This window comes from Octopus bimaculoides, chromosome 12 (assembly GCF_046866305.1).
Source record: "Octopus bimaculoides isolate indiv1 chromosome 12, ASM4686630v1, whole genome shotgun sequence".
Taxonomy (NCBI): domain Eukaryota; kingdom Metazoa; phylum Mollusca; class Cephalopoda; order Octopoda; family Octopodidae; genus Octopus; species Octopus bimaculoides.
The window spans coordinates 48,752,905-48,772,904 of record NC_142939.1 but is presented as its reverse complement, the minus strand read 5'-3'; the positions used below and the strand labels follow the sequence as shown (position 1 = coordinate 48,772,904).

The window sequence follows — 20,000 nt, the reverse complement described above, 5'->3', positions numbered from 1 at the left end:
CATAGCCATTCCTGCCCCCACTATATATATATATATATATATATATATATATATATATATATATATATTACTGTTCCTTTTATAGGTTGGATCAACAAAATAATTACTCCATCCAGTGAGAGATAAATAAATATCATTTAATATGCAAAGAATTTTTAAAGAAGATGCTAATAGTTTCATGCTGCAGAGATATAATAATTTTGGAGGATTTATATAACATGCAATGTGTCTCCAAGCAATCTTTCTGGCTCAGTGCATACCATTAGATCAGCTTGAAAGCTAGGATGCTGTTCTTTGAGAAAACATGAATCAGTTGATTCCATGTATAGCATCTGAAGACCAACTGCACACCACATACAAGCAAGTGGAGAATCATGGAGAAATCTATGCCATATATGAATGGATCAAAGAGATGCCAGTTATGTGTAGTTGAAAGACTGCACATTCTTTTTCGATCCAAGAATTCTGTCATACTACTGAATACCAAATCCAGAATTTTTAGCAAATGCAAGCACATGGAGAAATTATCAAACTAGAGGACAGCGCCATCTCTGGATTGAGTAACTTTCTCACTGACTTTAGACTTCTCTCTGTCATATTTTTCTACATGAGCTAAATTATGATTTCTACAGACAAAGCGGCTGAAGATCTTGGTTTTCTTACTTTTCATTCTTTTTGTTCCACTTTTTCATCAACCTTCTGTGAGTTTTTCTTATGTTTTTCTCAAGTTTTCTCAGAGAGCAGTGTCCTGGTTTTCAAATATGTCTAACAGTATGCACCGAACCTAAAAAATTGCTTGGAGATACAGGGCATGTTATATAAATCTACCAAATTATTATATTTCCGTAGCATGAAACTATTAGCAGGTCTTTCTTCAAATCTGCTCACAGACACAGATACACACACTCACACACATGTGTGGGTTTGTGGTAAGAAGCTTGCTTCCCAGCCACATGGTTGTGTCTTCTCCTATAACCTTAGGCCAACCAAAACCTTGAGAATGGATCTTGTAGATGGAAACTGAAAGAAACCTGCCATATAAATGCATATATCTATGTGTGTGTGTGTGTCTGTCTATGTGTTTGTCCACCAACAAGTGTTGGTGTGTTTAGATCCCCTTAACTTAGCAGTTTGGCAAAGGACTGATAGAATAAATACCAATCTTAAAAAATAAGTATGGAGGTCAATTTGTTTGCTTCAACCCTTGAAGGTGGTGCTCATGCATGGCTGCAGTCCAATGACTGAAACTAGTAAAAGATATATATATATATATATATACAGTAATTCCTCGACTATCGCAAGTGTTATGTTTCAAAACACCCTGCAATAGGGGAAAATCTGTGAAGTAGAAACAGTACTGTACTGTTGATTTTTAAAATTATTTTTATAACTTGTATATATTTTATTATAAAGGCAAAACAACACCACAGAGGAATCAACGTAAGCTTAAATAATGAACCACGATAGGTGAACTGCGATATGGCAAGGAATTACTGTATATATATATATATATATATATATATATATATATATATATATATAGGTTTGGTCATGTACACAAGAAAATAGAACTAAAAGCATGAGTATAAATATGTATTATTAATAATTGGTCTGAGAGTTTCATCCATTGACATGTACAGGGTGTAGTGAATAAACTGTTATCTAAATTATACACAAATGAAAATAACACTGACATCTCATTTTAACAGATATATTTACCAAAATCATTGGGTCATCCCATAAATAATGCAGTTTTTTCAGTTGCATCAACTAAAAGTCAGAGGTGGGATAAATTACCTGCATCAGCTTGCTACAAAAGCAGGTATTAATTTTACCTTGCACTTATTCTTAGTTCACATTTTGAAGAGTGAAGTTTGATTTTAACAGTTATATTTTCGAAGCTATAAAGGAAGTGACAAAGGACATATTTTGCTTCATGGCTTAGTGGTTAGGAAGTTGCACTCATGATTGCAATATTGTGGTTTCAATTTCAAGACCCCTTTTGCACTGTGTTCTTGAGCAAGATACTTCATTTTATGTTGCTTTAGTCCACTCAATTATGAATGAGTAACCATGCAATAACCTGGCATTCTATTCAGGGGAAATGTTGGCTTAGCTGGCTAATCAGTGGGGTGGCGTCATTTGAAAGCTAAAACATTGTGAACTCGTGACAAGTCATGAATAGCAGCATCCAAAAATCTGGTCGATACCATGATATATGAAGTATATACAGTAATCCTGCACCATATTGTGGTTCACCTATTGCGGTTCACCTATTGTGGTTTATTATTTAAGCTTATTCGATTCCTTCATGGTGTTGTTTTGCATTTATGAAAAAATAAATATGTACAAATAATAAAAATAATAATAATAAAGATATACAGTACAGTACCGTTTCTACTTCACAGACTTTCACCTATCATGAGAGTTTGGGAACATAACACCTGTGATCGTCGAGGGATTACTTTATATATTTAAGACAAGGTGTTTGCAGCTGTCTTTGCATAAGTATTTGTTAAAAAAAAAAAGCAGCTTTAAAATATATTCTGTTGTACAGTATAGTACATGAGGGGGTGCTGAAAAGTTCTTGACTTTAAGGGTTTCACGAAAGGCCTGGTTGGAGGCCCAACCTGCTGATTTCTTTTACAGGGCTTAAAAAAACTGAAAGACCACGACTATAAATTTGTGAGTCTGAGAGGGAAATATGTTAAATAAAATCATAATTAACAGATCTTCCTGTATTTTCTTTTACCAAAGCCAGGAACTTTTCAGCACCAGCCCCCTATATGTATGTACACTAACATACATACATACATACACTCCCTCTCTTTATCAACATCATACATATTGATACATATATATTATGACCTCTAATGTATCCAAGTACAAATATGTATATTTATGTGTGTGTGTGTGTGTTTGTGTGTATGGTTATAATTCAAAATGTCTGTGGCCCAGTTGGTAGCTTGGTGGATGAGCATTCATGTTTGTATTTCAAAATGTTCAAAATTGGTCATTGAAATTTCTGAGTTTTGGCTTTTGGCCATCTTGGCATTGGTGTTTTTGTTATTTTATGTTTAATATATCATTGTCGACATCTTGCGCTTTCTCTTCCTCCTTTCGCATCATCTTTATCCTTCTTCCTCACCACTTTTTCAGCATTCCCTCCATCATCCTTATTGTCATGAATATCATCATCATGGATATCTCTGTCTTGAGTATCATCATCATCATCATCATCATCAGCAGCAGCAGCATCATAGTGATTGTTCTGACTGTTTCCTCCATTTCCACCGGCTCCTACTACCAACTATAACTATTGCCAATAAAAAGCACCCCACCCCCAATCACCACCACCACCACCATCAGCAGCAGCATCAGTACTAACACCATCATCATCACTATCACCATCACCACAAGCTCAACTACTACAAATCAACAGCACCCTCACCACCAGAACTACACATTCACAAGCATTCTACCACCACCGCCACCACCACCACCACCACCACCAACAACAACAACGCCATCACCACCTCCACCATTACCATCACCAGCATCAACACCATCATCACTACCACCATCTTCATCATCAACATCACCACCACCAACATCATCATCATCATCAATACCGTCAACTCAAACATCATATCGCAACCATTATCAATGCCACAACCACTACCTGTAATACAATAGCCATTCCCTCCCACCACAATCTCTCTCTCTCTAATTCTATACCACCACCACCACCACTGGCACTGCCACCATCACTCCCTTACCATTCTATCTATCCCCTCCATTTCACTCATCCATATTCTACCACCATCACTACCCTGGCCCCACTACCATCACTATATCCATTCCTTACCACTACAACTGTACACATGCCATACCACTGTATCACTCTCTGCCATGACCACCACAAAAAATCTCACCACAGCCATCAAACCACAAAATTCATCTTTATTACCACCACCACCATCACCACTATCACCAGTAATTTTCATTAAGTTCGTTTATCCATATGCTCTTGATGAACTCTTCGTTATGGGTTTCTAGATCATCTATAAATAAATACAATTGTTGTTTGTTTGTCAATTAATTAACTTCTTTTGTGTTAATCACATCATACAAATGTAACTGTATATTTGCACTAATATATTAGCCTTACTTTTTCTAACATTCTATTGAACACACACACACACTCACTCACTCACACATATACACACAAACTATATTCTTATAAGCTATTTATATTAATACAAACTATATTGATATCTGGTTGATGGATACTGAAAGAAGCCTGTCATATATATACATATATATATATATATCATGAAATCGTGATGGCACCTGTGCCTGGTGTTGCCTTCCTGTTACTTGTGCCGCTGGCATGTGTAAAGACATTCGAGCGAGATCGTTGCCAGTGCTGCTGGACTGACTCATGTGCAGGTGGCACGTAAAATACACCATTTCGAGCGTGGCCGTTGCCAGTACCGCCTGACTGGCCTTCGTGCCGGTGGCACGTAAAAGCACGCACTACACTCTCGAAGTGGTTGGCGTTAGGAAGGGCATCCAGCTGTAGAAACTCTGCCAAATCAGATTGGAGCCTGGTGCAGCCATCTGGTTCACCAGTCCTCAGTCAAATCGTCCAACCCATGCTAGCATGGAAAGCAGATGTTAAACGATGATAATGATGATGATGAAGAACACATTTGATTATATAGTCTTATAAAAGGGGTGAGCTGACAGAATCATGCATGCTGGGCAAAACACTCAATGCTTAGTGGTGTTTCATCCGTCCTGATGGTCTGAGTTCAAATTCTGCTGTGGCCATCTTTGCCTTTCATCCTTTTGGGGTTCATAAAATAGGTACCAGTTGGATACTGGGGTCAGTGTAATCGACTTAACCCCTCCCCCAGAATTGTTGGCTTTGTTCCAAAATTTGAAATCATTATATTGTCTTAAAACCTTATTCATCCATTGACCTGGATGATAACCAAGACACCATATTTACATATTTAAACATGGTGCACCTGACAATAAGTTGGATGGTCATGGATAGAATGTGGTTGAGGATTTTTTTTTGATTTGGAGTTATAAAGCAACAACGCCATCATCACTTTTATTTATTAGCACATCATCATCATCATCATCATCACCGACACAATTACTAAAATGTACACCACCACCACTACCACCACCACCACCACCACCACCACCACCACCACCACCACCACCACAGAAGAACTATCCTGATGATGATGATAATGATCATCATCATCATCAGCTCTCTCATCCCTGTTATTATGACTACCATCTTGAAGCCGATGAGGAAGCAGAGGTGCATGATGATTGTCATCATCATAATCATTATCATCATCAGCAGCACCACCATCATCACCATCACCACCATCATCACCATAATACTGTATTTACCACCCCCACCACCCACATTACCACCACTAGCATCACTACCACCACCACCACCACTACCCACAATTACAAGTAATTTTGATTAAATTCATTTATCCATCTGCTCCCAATGAACTCTTCGTTATGGGTTTCTAGAACATCTATAAATAAATGCAGCTGCTGTTGTTGTTATTGCTTGTCAATTAATTAATTCTGTGTTAATCACATTATACTTACTAATGTATCAATATATTCGTACTAACATTCATACTAGCTACATTTATACTAATATACTATTTATTCCAACTAGTAGCTGCCTGGTTAAGAAGCTTGCTTCTCACCTCCATGGTTTTAGCTCCAGTTTGAAAGTGTAGCACCTTGGGCAAGCATCTTCTGCTATGGCCCTGAGTTGTCCTAAGCCTTGCGAGTGGATTTGGTAGATTAAAACTCTGTATGTGTATGTGTGTGTGTGTGTGTGTGTGTGTCTTGGTAGCATGTGGTAATAACGAACAAGAATTGCCATCATATTACTATACTTGGAATAAGGTGAGAGTTAGCAACAGTCAGTACATGTCACTAGACAATCTGCCTCAATGAATTCTATCGGACCCACGTAAGCACAAAAAAATTGGATGTTAAAATAAAGATGATGATGACGGTGACAACAAAGATGATGGAATGTTTTAATATATGGCTGTGTGTTATGAAGTTTGCTTCCAAACCACATGGTCCTCTGTTCAATCCCACTGCACAGGACCTTGGGCAAATGCCTTCTATAGGCATGAGCTGACCAAAGCATTGTGTGTGAATTTGGTAAACAGAAACTGAATGAAGCGGCATGCTGGCAGAAACATTAGCATGCCATTATGTTCTGAGTTCAAATTCTGCCGAGGTCGACTTTGCCTTTCATCCTTTCGGGGTTGATAAATTAAGTACCGGTTATGCACGGGGTTTGATGAAATTGACTTAATCCGTTTATCTGTCCTTGTTTGTTCCCTCTATGTTTAACCCCTTGTGGGTAATAAAGAAATAAGAAATTGAACGAAGCCCATCATATATGCTTATATGTGTGTCTGTGTCTATATGTATGCGGGTGACTTTATGTATGTTTGTAGCTTCTTGTCTTTACATCTAATAGTCATAAAATGATTGTTGTTGTCATACAAGCAGGGTATTCAATTGCAGTATTATATGTGTATATATGCATGTTTGGCCAGGGTGAAATATTGTTACCTTATTTGGAAACAGGTGAGGGTTAGCAACAGGAAGGCCATCTAGCCAGAACATAACCCGCCTCAGTACACTATGTCTGACTGATGCAAGCATAGAAAAGTGAACATTAAAAGAATGATGATATCACTTTAATCCTCTAGCATTTAAACAGGCCACCACCGGCCAAAATATTCTGCTGGTTTTATGTTAGGACTGGCCGTATTTAGCCTCTCACACCTACCTAATAATTTCTTCTAAAATTAAATAATCACATCATTGAAATTTAAAAGCTATGAGATAATGCATTGGTAATTCATAATGCAAATAAATAAGCATTGCATTGGACAGAATAATGTGAAAGCTGAAGGGTTAAAACATGAAGTTTGTATCCAAGAACCAGGAGCTGTCTCATTTGGATCGGTATCAAGAGTTAAGCAATCAGATCAATGTAATCATCCCACCATCATCATCATTGTCATCAACATCATCATCATCATAAACAACATTGCCCATCACTATTTTAGCATGTTTGCAAGACTTTATTTCAGGTTATGGGTCGGATAGGTTTGTATTTCATTCTCTCATATTTTTATTGTAAGTGCCTGCTTCTTGTTTTCTTTTCTTTTTTTTTTAAAAAGAGAGAAAATAATTATAATAACTGAAATGAAATAAAATAATGCCAAATGCTAATTACTGTTTTCTTTGATCTAACAGGTAGGCAGACATTTCAACTCGCAACACATAACACTCAACTGAAATTACCCAAACTTATGGAACTAGAATTTCAAGACTTACCAGGTGACTTCACATACCATTATTCTAAGTATCGTCTGATTTCTGTGACTGCTAAGTTTCTGTGGCAATGCTTATATATATATATATATATATATATATATATATATATATATATATATATATATATATGTGTGTGTGTATGTATATGTGCAAGTGTGTATGTATATAGACATATATATACACACATACACATATACATGTATGTGTGTGCATATATATATATATATATATATATATATATGCACACATGTGCATGCATATATAAACATATATTCACATGCATACACATATATATATGCATATATAAATGCATATATATTTACTTACATATATATTGTTTCTCTGCTTCCTTTGTCTTTTCATTTCATTGGCTGCTTTCAGTATTTTCTTCAATTTTCTTTTTCTATATACATACTTACATGCAATGTATATATATATATATATATATATATATATATATATATATAAACACTTTTATATACTTACTATTATGTTTGCAAGTAGTAGTAGTTGTAGAAGTAGTTCAAATGATGAAAATATTACACAATACATCTAATTGTCTAAAATATTAGTTTAAAATTGTTTTGATTATATATATCATCTCCCTCATTGACTGTATTATTGCTATGTCGCTGTCTTTTACCTTTTCAGCATTGCCAGTCATCACTTCCTCTCACTTCCAATTCAGATTTATCTTTGAACTAACCTTCACTCTTGTTCCCCAATTCACTATATTTACTCCTTATCTTTACATCATTTCTAAACATTTCTCAATTCTCCAGACACTCTTATAATTTCTCACCACCTTTTCTGTATTTTTTTTTGTTTGTTTCCCTTTTATATTCTATTCTCTTCATACCTTGCAAGCTCACCTTGCCACCACCATCTTTATCTCTCTTTCCAGCTCCATCTTGGTTACCCCTGTCTACTCTTATGCAATGCAAGGTAACCATGTTCACCTCTGCAGCAAAAAAACATCTTCATTTAAAATTTAACCTCTCAATACCTAACATAAAACTGCCTGCTTCTCTCCTGTAATCCCTCTAAGTAGAGGAGGTCTTGTAAGTTAGATGATAACCTCACTAATGCTGGTGCTATGAAATAAATCACCCAGTACATTCTGACAAGTGGTTGGTATTAGGGGAAAACATAGACTTCAAACTGTTGCATCTAAATTTCTGAAAAATTTTTTAATGTTTGTGGTTCTGTGAGGCATTAATATGCATTGAAATTTTATGCGTATTGAATAAGTTACAGAAAATCTTTTGCAACCTTTGTAGTCCCTATTGAAATGACGAACAATGATTAGTTGAAAGAATGCTTGATTACTATTGTTAGTAAATCATATGAGCACATACGAGGTCTCTTGCATCAAATTTCTTTTGGGAATTTATTGAACCTCTTAATTTGAGTAACTGTTGAGAGAACAGCATATGTATACAACTATATAGCCCCTAGGGGTGCTGGAAAATTTTATATGGGTACTGGTGACAAAGAACCAGTGGAGGTTAATAGATGGTAGATATATCTATGCAGGTTTTTTATGTTTGTTTCCTCTTTAAATATTCACTTTAAAATGATTTAAATATAATATTGTGATAAACTGCTTGTTAACTATAATTATAAAATACTATAGCAATGATGAAAACAGTAACAATAATAGTAGATTAGAAATGTGAGTAAAATTCCAACAATAAATAAATACCACTCAAGTACATAGACTATAAACAAATTAGAATAAAATTTAAGAGACTGTCAAAATTTTGAGTATTTCCATACATGCAACAAAGACAGTCACTGCACCTTTAGCATTAGATTACATCCTGACTTGTATCAATACACCAGTCAATATGTACATGCTTGAACATGGTTGATTCTAGCAATGAGTAACATATGTTAATCTCATAAACTACCCACACCTATAAACAGATGCATGTAAACTTGCACATGGGTTAAGAAATCAGTGTGTTTAAATATTGACAATACAACTGTAAATAGAAATACAAAAACAAATATGCCCTTATAAGGGCATATTTATCAAATTTTTGTATATAAAAGATGGAGGTGAAAATAACACAGAAGCAAGATATTTCAATTTAAGAAGGAATTTAATAAGACATGTTCTTGACCTCCAGACAGAAGATAAACTTTTTACTTCAAATTTTTATAAATTTTTACTGATATTTGATAGATGAGATTCAACAAAACTGGTAATGTTTTCTTTATATAATTTTTAAAAATTATTTTTATTAAATTCCCTCTTAAATTGAAATGTCTTAGATTTACTTCTGTGCTATTTCCACCTCCATCTTTTATATATAAAAATTAGATTTGTATAGATCTCTAATCTTTTCCAACTACATATATAAACATAATTAAAGGATAAACTCATTAAAAATCAATGAATTTTATCAGTGGCCAGCATATAAAAAAATCCATTTTAGGTAAAATTCATATGTAGATATATAATTATATAGAATATAATTATAATTCTTCCTTTCTCTCTCTCTCTCTCTCAAGCTCAAAGAATACATACCTGACTGAAGCCATGTACCAAAGATTGGGTCAGTTACTAAGTTCAAACACTGATGTGTTATATACATTCTTATTGTCACCTGTTTCAAATAATTCCTTGAAACTAAGTTACCTTTGTCTTATATTACCTGTATGCTTATTAAAAATGGCAGTGGTGATGTTCAAGAGACATCGATAAAGTGTTAATAAAAGTAAATGGGCAATAATTAGAAAGTCTGAGAAGCACCAATATACAAGTTTCTTGTTTAACTGATCGTTCTTTTATTCTTTTACGTGTTACATTCATTGGAATGTGGAAATACTGGGGAGTTACCTGAAGGGTTTTAATCAGTGTTTCCCCAACCTATTTTCTCCCAGGCCCCACTATAACTTTGCTGAAAAATGTATGTCCCACTGGCAGTCAGAAAAAAAAAACAATCTATTCTTAACTACGTGTATATAAATATAAACAAAATAACTTTTTTTTTTTCAAAGCATTGAAATGTGTATTGTATGATACAAATAAAATGCTAATTTTTTTGAAGGCAGAAATGCTGTTAGAACAGCAGAAATATTGGGTAAATTACCTTTACAAAGCAGAAAAATTTGTCAGCTAACAGTCATGGGACTTGAAGCCACATCCCTCAAAGACTCTGACTGAGTGCTTTACCATTAAGCTAAACTACCCACTGACAAATTTATCCCCAAATTTAAACATTATAAAGCTAAATGCACAACTATGTGTATATAAATATATGCTCCATTGGCAGTCGGAAAAAAACAATTTATTCTTAATATTTCATAATTATATACTTTCCTTAAAGAAATATCCACACTAGGGCATTAAAATAGCTCTATACTGAAGCAAACAGCCTAGGCTGAGTATAGGTGTAGTATGTTTGCTGTGGAAAAAAGATCTTCACAATTCTGTGACCCACTAAAAAAGAAAAAGATTTTGGGTCGCTCATCCCACCACAATTTTCCCAGGCCCCATTAGTGGGGGGTGTGCCCTATATTGGGAATCACTGGTTTAGATGAACAAGTTATCTCAGTACTTATTTTAAGTCTAGCATTTATTCTGTCAGTCTCTTTCTTGCCAAACCACTAAGCTACGAGAACATAAACAAACTACACTTCTTGTCAAGGCTAAGAATACACACACACACACACATGCACATGATGGGCTACCACAATTTCCCTCAACCAAATTCACTTAAAAGGTATTGGTTCGCCCCAGGCTATAGTAGAAGACACTTGCCCAAAGTACAATGTAGTGAGACTGAACCCAAAATCACATGGTTGCAAAATGGAACTTCTTAACCACACAGTCACATCTGTGATTATAGCTATGCTAGTGATCACATAGAAGATACTTTAAGTGACTCTGTAAAAGATATTTTGAGTTACTCTATAAAAGCTTAATTGACTCTATATATAGTTTAATTGACTCTATATATAGTTTAATTGACTTTATATATAATTTAATTGAGTCTATAAAAGATAGATGAATTGATTATATAAAAAGTTGATTGAAGTGACTGCATAGAAGCTTGTCTGGTGGATCCTGTGGATATATAGGTACTACATTGAGCTATCAAACAATTAGGTTAGTGCTTGTTAGTTATTTCCTTCAAATTTTGGGCATATAACACTATATAATGTTTGAAAACATTTGGAATGAACTGATGGATCTATCTAGCACTCTAAATAAAGCATGTTTCCAATCTAGTCTAAGATTTTTAAGTGCTACCAAGCCAATCCAATCAAATCGACAGAGATGACAGACATCATAAGAAGAAGTTGCAGCAGCATATTTCATCTCTACCCTTTCTGCCCAAACAGGCGCCATCTGTTGCCAAGTTAGAAACAAACAAACGATGAAACAAGAATAAAAATGGAAAGAAAATAAGACATACAGACATAATAAGCAAATTCAATGTGGAAAATCCACTAAAATCAGCTGCAAAGTTACTTTGGTTAGCTGCAAAACCATGGAAATCAGTAAGTGGGTGGCTGGAAAAGAAGGTGGGTAGGAGAAAATGGGGTGGCTGTGAGAAAGAAAGTGGGTATATTTAAAGAGGAGAGTGGTGGAGGGAAAAAAGTGGCTATAAGAAAGAAGGTGGATATAAGAATGAGGATAGATGTGAGAAAGAGGGGTGGCTGAGAAGGACAGTGAGTGTGAGAAAAACTGGCTGTGAGAGAGAGATCATGGGTTTGCGAACGAGGGTGGATAATGGCGGGTGGGGACGAAGTAGAAGAGACAGGAGTCAATTATGTAACTACAGTAATAAATTTCTACAATATCTAATGTAAAAGTTGAAGTTGAAATACGTTTGTGTGTGTGTGTGTGTGTGTGTGTGTGTGTGTGTGTGTGTGTGTGTGTTGGTGTGAATTGTTATATCGGTCTGTTGACATGTGTGTGGTTTTGTGTATCATGTATATATGGTTGCAGCTGGGTGTGTGTTTCTGTGAATGTTGATGTGTGAGCTGGTATCTATGTATATATATGTATGTGTGTGTGTGTGTGTGTGTGTATTGGTGTGTGTTGTTATATAAGTTTGTTGACATGTGGCTGTGTGTATCATGTATGCATAGTGGTAGTTGTGCGTGTGTTTCTGTGAATATTGGTTTGTGAGCTGATGTGTGTGTGTGTGTGTTGGTTGGTTGCTGTAGGGTGGCTGGCAAAGTGTGAGTTGATGTGTAAATATGTGTGGTGGTAGTGTGTGAGTTGATGTGTTGGTGTGTGTGTGTGTGTGAGTGTAACCTGATGGTGCACCAAATTGCTGCATGTTGCTAGTGTTTGACAGACGAAATGGATAACTAGATGAGAAAGTGTAGAAGAAGAAAAACAAAAACATCGGGTAGATGCTAATGATGAAGGGAAATGGTGGGATGTGGCATGTCTGAGTAGGCGACAAACAGACAGAAAGTTGCTAAGCGAGAAAGAAAGACAGATAGAAAGGCAGGAAGAAGCAAATAAAAAGAAAACGAAAATGGTTTATTGTTAAGGTAGCTAAGTAACAAGACAAATGGAGGAGGGTATTTTGAAGTAAGCATATGGTACATGTCTTAAAACATGGTGGTGGTGAGGGTGATGGGGACAGTGATGATGAAGATGATGGTGATGATGTTGTTGTAAACATTGACATGAAGATGATGTCTCAGTATAGCATGCTCCACTAAACTGAAAGCTAGAATGTGTATAAGGCTGTGTGTTTGTATATGTATGTGTGTGTATGTGTGTGTACGCTTGTGTCGTCATCGTCATCATTTAATGTCTGTTTTCCATGCTGACATGGGTTGGACAGTTTGACAGGAGTTGGCCAGCTGGGGTGCTGTCCAGCCTTCACTTGTCTGTTTTAGCATGATTTCTATGGCTGGATGCCTTTCCTAACACCAGATGCCTTACAGAGTGTGCTGGCTGCTTTCATGTGGCACCAGCACGAGTGCATATTACGTGGCACAAATACTTGCAACACAAGAACCTCTCGGCTGGCAGAGAGAGTGAGGGCATGGCCATAAAGGAAAATGCCATAAAGGACATGTTTGTATATATATAAATGGTTGTGATTTTGATTAGTTTGATGTATCTTCTCAAGTACAGCAAATCGCCAGAAGTCTCAGTTCTTTAGCATCTCCACCATGAGGCCCACCACTTCCTTCCATCCTCCCATGTTTTCCTGGGTCTACCCCTTCAACAGGTTCCGTTCCTTCCACAATTAGAGATCAGCACGTGGGTATATATACGTAGAGTGAGTTTATTGAAAGGTGGGTGAAAGTTGCGAAAATGGCAAGAGTGGAGAGAAGGAATTGGAGAGGACACTTGCTCTTGGAGTTCAGGGAAATCTTGTACAGAAGGGTTCCTTGATTGCCCCCTAGAGATCATCCTGTATATCTCTATCATCGCCCCGCCCCCATCCATTTCCTTTATATTTTTTTTAAACCTTTGTTTGCTATGCATATGTCCCTTTTTTTCAGTGTATACTGTATATACTTACCCTTTATTGTTTTATCCCTGCATTGTATGTAAACCACCACACTTTATATCTGTCTTTGTATCGTACCCCTCATCCTTCACCCTTGTGGTAAATAAATAAAATCATTATTATTATCATTATTATCATTATTACTATTATTATTATTACTCTCATCATCATCATTATTATCATTATGATTATCATCATTACCACCCTTATTATCATCATCATTGTCATTACTGTTGTTGTTACCATCATCATCATCATTATTATTATTATTATTATTATTATTATTATCATTGTTATCATTATCCTCATCCTTGTTGTTATCGTTATGGTGATGATGATGATAGCTGTTGTTATAATGAAGTATGTAAAGTAAAGCTCAATTACATTGTGGTACTCTTTCCCTATGAGGCATGATATAGGATATAGTGGACAGAATTCTGTCTAATGTAATTTGTAGGAAGTTCTGGGGATCAATATGCAAGAAGTTGCAGTGATATAGAGGGCATAATGACTGAGAAAATGAAAAAATAATGGTACAATATTCTTGTCAAAACTTCTGTAAAATGTAGACTTAACAGACCAGACATAATGGTCTGGGGCAGAAAAGGAATTGTGCACAGTAGTGGAAATTAGTTGTCTAGCAGATGTTAACACTGTGCTTGAGATAAAAGAAAAAAGAATACATCTATGTCAAAGTAATGAAAAAATCTGCAGATATTCCAACTGGGTTATGACTTTAGATTTAAACTGGTAATTATTGGAGTATGGTGCTTGCTTCTGTAACTAACTGCTTCAACACCCAATTCTGGCAAAACTGGAATTCACCAAACTAGAAAGGACATGGCTAATTAAGAAATTTACGACTGTAAGCCATTAATGGAACTGTGAATGTTGTAAAATATTGCAGAAGTTTAGTATATAATACGGTCACATGTGTACATGTCTGCATATGTACACACACACACATATACATACATAAATGCATAGAAACAGGATATATATATACATATATATATAATATATATATATCATTATCAGCTGCACATAGTCAGTGTATGTGTTTTGATAGTTTGCTAGTATACTGCAGTATAGCATGTTGGGAATGACTCTCATAACACTGGGTGTTGCATCACCTGAAAGTCATAGACAGGATACCGATATTTTGCCATTTTTGTGTGTATGTATATATATATATATCGCTATCGTCATTTAACACCTATCCAAGTTAAGTATATGTACTGCTGAAGGTGTTGGTGTTAGGAAGCACATCTAGCCATAAAATCCCTGCCAAAACAGACACTGTAGCCTAGGGTAGTTTTTCTACCTGGCTGGCGCCTTGTCAACTGTCTTACCCATGCATGCATGGAAAATGGACGTTAAACAATGATGATGATGATATACATATGTATATACCATAATCATCATTTAACATCCATGCTGGTATGGCTTTGATAGAACTCTGTGGGTTTGATGACTGCATTGTGCTCCAATATTGCTTTGGTATGGTGTCTATGGTTGGCTATCTTTCCTAATGTCATCTCATAGCCTGAGAGTTCAGCATAGACTGAGACTTTTGGCAATATGCTATGCTTGAGAAGGAAGATCCATCAAGCCAAGTGAAATCAGAGTCATGGCAGATACTGGTATCACACAACTGGCACCTGTGCCGGTGGCACATAAAAGCACCCATTACACTCTCAGGGTGGTTGACATTAGGAAGGGCATCCAACCATAGAAACCATACGAAATCAGATTGAAGTTTAGTGCAGCCCCTCAGCTTGCCAGCGCTGGTCAGACCATCCTACCCATGCCAGCATGGACAAATGGATGCTAAATGATGATGATGACATATATACACATGCACACAATCTCTTGCAAATCCTAGTCCATCATTTTGAGTAAAAGAAGGAAACATTTAGTAATATAACCTTAGGTACATTATTCCTGTCGATGGTGTGGTCATAGCTGGAATGCTCAAACACCATTGCATATGAGTTTATTGAAGTCAGAACAGGGCTAAAATAAAGAAAGAATTTTTTTCTTCTATTATTTAGTCAGGAAGGAACACTGGTACCCACAACCAGTTATAGGGCTTCCAAGACTTCTAGAAGGGATAGAGGGAGGGACAAAGGTATTCTGAAACTGGAAACCTGGTCTGAATGTTGCAACTGAGTGGTACCCTTCATTAAGATACCCAGGGTGCTATTAGCATGCAAAGAATTTAGTCTACCACCAAAACAGGACATAGCAGGATTTGAACTCAGAACACATTGAAAGAGAACAAATACTGCAAAGCATCCATTTCCAACATTCTTATAGTTCTGCTAATCCACTACCTTCGATTAGTACTTCTTTATCGATCCCCCCCCCCCCCCCCCCCCCCAAAAAAAAAGTGGTTAAAAAGACAGAGTTGATCTTGTTGAAATTTGAACTCAGAATGCAGAGAGTTAGAGGAAATACTACAAAGTATTCTGTCCAATGCTCTGATGACTCTGCCAATTCACTGACATAAGTTGATAGGAAACCTATTGATTTGATGTTATTCATGATTGATCAAGTTGCTATGGTCACCTCACATAAATAGAAGCATCACGTTTTTGGATATTGAATGTCTTCCTTGTATCAATTATCAATCATCTACAAATGGAAGTTAGTAAGATCAATCGAAATGATGACGCACAACCAAAATGGATCACCTGTTTCAAATGAACATCAACAGACGACAGAAAAACATTGGATATTATCATGAGATGAAAAGGGAATAATGAATTCATGAAATGTCAGCTATGACTTCATGATAGACTATCCAGAATCTACAGGAACTGTCGACAGGAGACACTCATATATAAACTAATAACCCTTAAACATGAACTACAAGTGGTAAGTTAAAAGCTTTGTGGCCATAGAAAATTACAAAAAGAAAAAAAGTGGCAAGGGGGAGCTTAATGAACCAAAAGTTTTTATTAAACTCTCAAACTGTCTATTATTGCATGTGAAGTCATTATTCTCAAAGATGTAAATACTCCACCCTATTGATCTGAAATCATTCTGTGAGGCAGGGAAACTAGAATCTAAATAAGTTGTGGTGCAGTGGAGTTAAACAAGCTACAGGGGGAGTACAATGTAAATGTCTCACCTGTAGCAGTTGATGAGCATCACTAGTGAAATTCTCTGCATAGTTGTTCTGAAACTACTGAATGGAAAATCACCTTGGAGAGACCTGATAGGTGCATATTCATATGAGAAGCTCATGTTCTAAAGGAAAGTCCTCATTAACCAGTTTAAAATGCATTGGATGTTCGGCAAAACATTATAAGGTCTGTAATATGCTTAAATGTTATGTGTGAACTTATGCAGATTACTTGGAAGTGTTTATCTAGGATCACTGTGAAACAAACAACATTGTGACTAAGAAACAGGCAGAAGAGAAGAAGGGAATCTAAAGTTATTTCAAGCAACTTTTCATCAACAAAGTTGTCCTTAAAGAAACGAGAACAGCATTGGTGATCTCCAATAACAGTATAGTTACCATATAAGAAGGCATTCCATCCTGTCCACTCCTCATGGATCAATGCATCACTGTGCTTTTCCAACATTCTAACTATTCTGCAAAATGCTATTAAAAGACTGACTATATTGTGGTTCACTCAGAAGATATGAAGCATAAAGAAATGAAGCAGCTGTTAAAGTCTCAAACAGAATCAAGTGATTGTCAGGTGTACTCCAGTGTGATAACTTATCAGTTCTGCTAGTAGTCCTGGCAATGAGTGCCTTGTCAACCTGTTGAGAAAATGCCAAGGCTGCTTTCTAGGATCATGAAAGGATTGTCACCTGTATGTCTTTTGTTGAAGAGTTAGATTTATATTCAGGTAGCTTTCATGATACCAACAGACAGAGCTGGTCAAAACATTCTGATGAGATATGTCTATGGAGTTTGATCACTATAACGGTTCATAGTTGGTAGTCAATCAAGGAAAGATTATTGATCAGACAAAGAATATGGAAATCAGGGGTTTGTTATCTGCATCTTATTTCCACTGATGAATGTAGCAAATGTCTTAAAATAATGATTAATGGCATAGGAAGGGTATCCATCTGTAGAAACCAAACCAAATCAGACTATGGAACCTGGTGAGGCCCCTGGCTTTGCCAGTTCCTGTCAAGCTGTCTAACCCATGCCAGCATAGAAAACGGACATTAAATGTTGATGATGATGATTATGATGATGATGATGTTTCCATGCATTGTTGGTGGATTAGCAGAATTGTTAGATCGAGCAAAATGTCTTGCTGTATGTTCCAGCTGATTACATTATGGGTTCTAAGTCTGATCAGGTCAAAGTTACATTTCATCCTTCCAGGTACACATAACAGCCTGGCATTGCTGAAGTCTTTAACAAAGAACAGAATGAACTCACTCACATGCTTTAACCTGTTAATATTCAGATTACTCAGTCAAATGTAATACTCATTCATTTAAATCGTTTTGAATTAATCATGCATAACTTTGTAGCTTCAGGACTTTAATGATGTGACTGCTTAGTGACATAAGACAGCAAGGATATTTGGACTAGATATGGCCATTTCAGTTGCTAAATGGTTAAAAGACTGAATTGATAGAGTGGTTAGACTTCAGTGTAGAATGTTTTGATTCTCTGTGCTGTGAGTTCAGATCCTGTTGAAGTCGACTTCCTCTTATATTTTTGGGGGGTTCAGTAAATAATCACCAGTTCTGAGAGGTGGATTGGCAGAGCTGTTAGGACCTTAGACAAGATTCTTTGTAATATCTGTTCTATCAACTTGCATTCTGCGTTCAAATCCTGCTTCATCACTAGAAAATTGGTGACATTTTGTTCAGTTGTGATTGGCAGGTATCAGCCACCACTGTTGCCACTGCCACAACAACAATACCACTACTATCACTACTACCACACATCCTTCATATCCAATCAATTAGCTCTACCCTAAGGATTTGCAGAACATTCCGACAATTCTTCATTTGATCCTTTCAGGAGAAATATATACATGCTAACGTATATAGAAATATAGCATAATGCATAGAGACATTAATATGTATATTACATTTATGCATGTTCACACACACACACACACACACACATACACACACCCAACATGTGTACAAACATATATACATTCATATACACAAACTTGCTTGCATATAAATCTACGTACAAACATGTACATGCATTCATATGCACACACATACATACACACAAATACATACACACACGCAAACATATCTAGACACACATACAGAATGCATGTATGCATGCTTACAAACATGCATACATGCAAACAGCATGCCTATATGCACACACACCCATACATACACATTTGCACATTTGCATATACACACCCCATATGTTCATACATACAAACAAACATACCTGCAGATCTCCATACATACATGTATGCATACATAAAAAGCCTACACAGAATCATATTCTAAAGATATATATATATATATATATATATATATATATATATATATATATATATATATATATATAACCATTGTATAGAGACAAACAAAAACACAAATACCAACAAGATAAGCCCATATACACTCACCCACACGTATGCTGACTTGAACTCTAACTTGTGTATTCACAAATCCCTGGAATTGTCTTGTCACTTTGATAGCGACTAGCTTAAATTCTGTGATGGAGAATTTAAATAAATCTCAAAGAAAACACACACACACACACACACATGCATACTCACAGATATATAATACATACCTATGTATTAATAAATCTTTTATGCTTCCGTTTCAAGATGTTGCTTTGACTTTTCAAATATGACCAGAAAAGAATATAAATTGCAAGTAAAACACAGAAAGAAAAAGAAAATTTGCAAAAAAAAAAAAAAGAACAGAAAATTAAAATAAAAGGTAAAAAAAAAAACACATAAAAAACAGCAGAAAAAAACAAAAAAACAAACATGAAAAGCTAGAACTTCAAAACTTCAAAATCAGGAATGAAGAGAAAGATCAGAATTCTGAAAGAATTAATGACAGAAATAGTGAAATCATCAATCACTACAAGAAGGAAATTTG

The 20,000-nt window shown here is 35.9% G+C and overlaps 1 protein-coding gene across 25 annotated transcripts in view; it reads left to right on the top strand.

Annotated features, from left to right (window-relative positions):
• Positions 1-20,000, top strand: part of LOC106879854 (zwei Ig domain protein zig-8) — a 550,351-nt gene that overhangs the window by 69,236 nt on the left and 461,115 nt on the right. For all 25 annotated transcript variants that reach the window (XR_016243846.1, XR_016243844.1, XR_016243843.1 and 22 more), the window contains exon 2: positions 7,342-7,425. Coding sequence is in view for 19 of the 25 variants with exons in the window: in XM_089361027.1 (XP_089217153.1) it covers positions 7,342-7,425 (84 nt within the window). In the remaining 6 variants the exon portion in view is untranslated. The remainder of the gene's footprint in view (positions 1-7,341; positions 7,426-20,000) is intronic.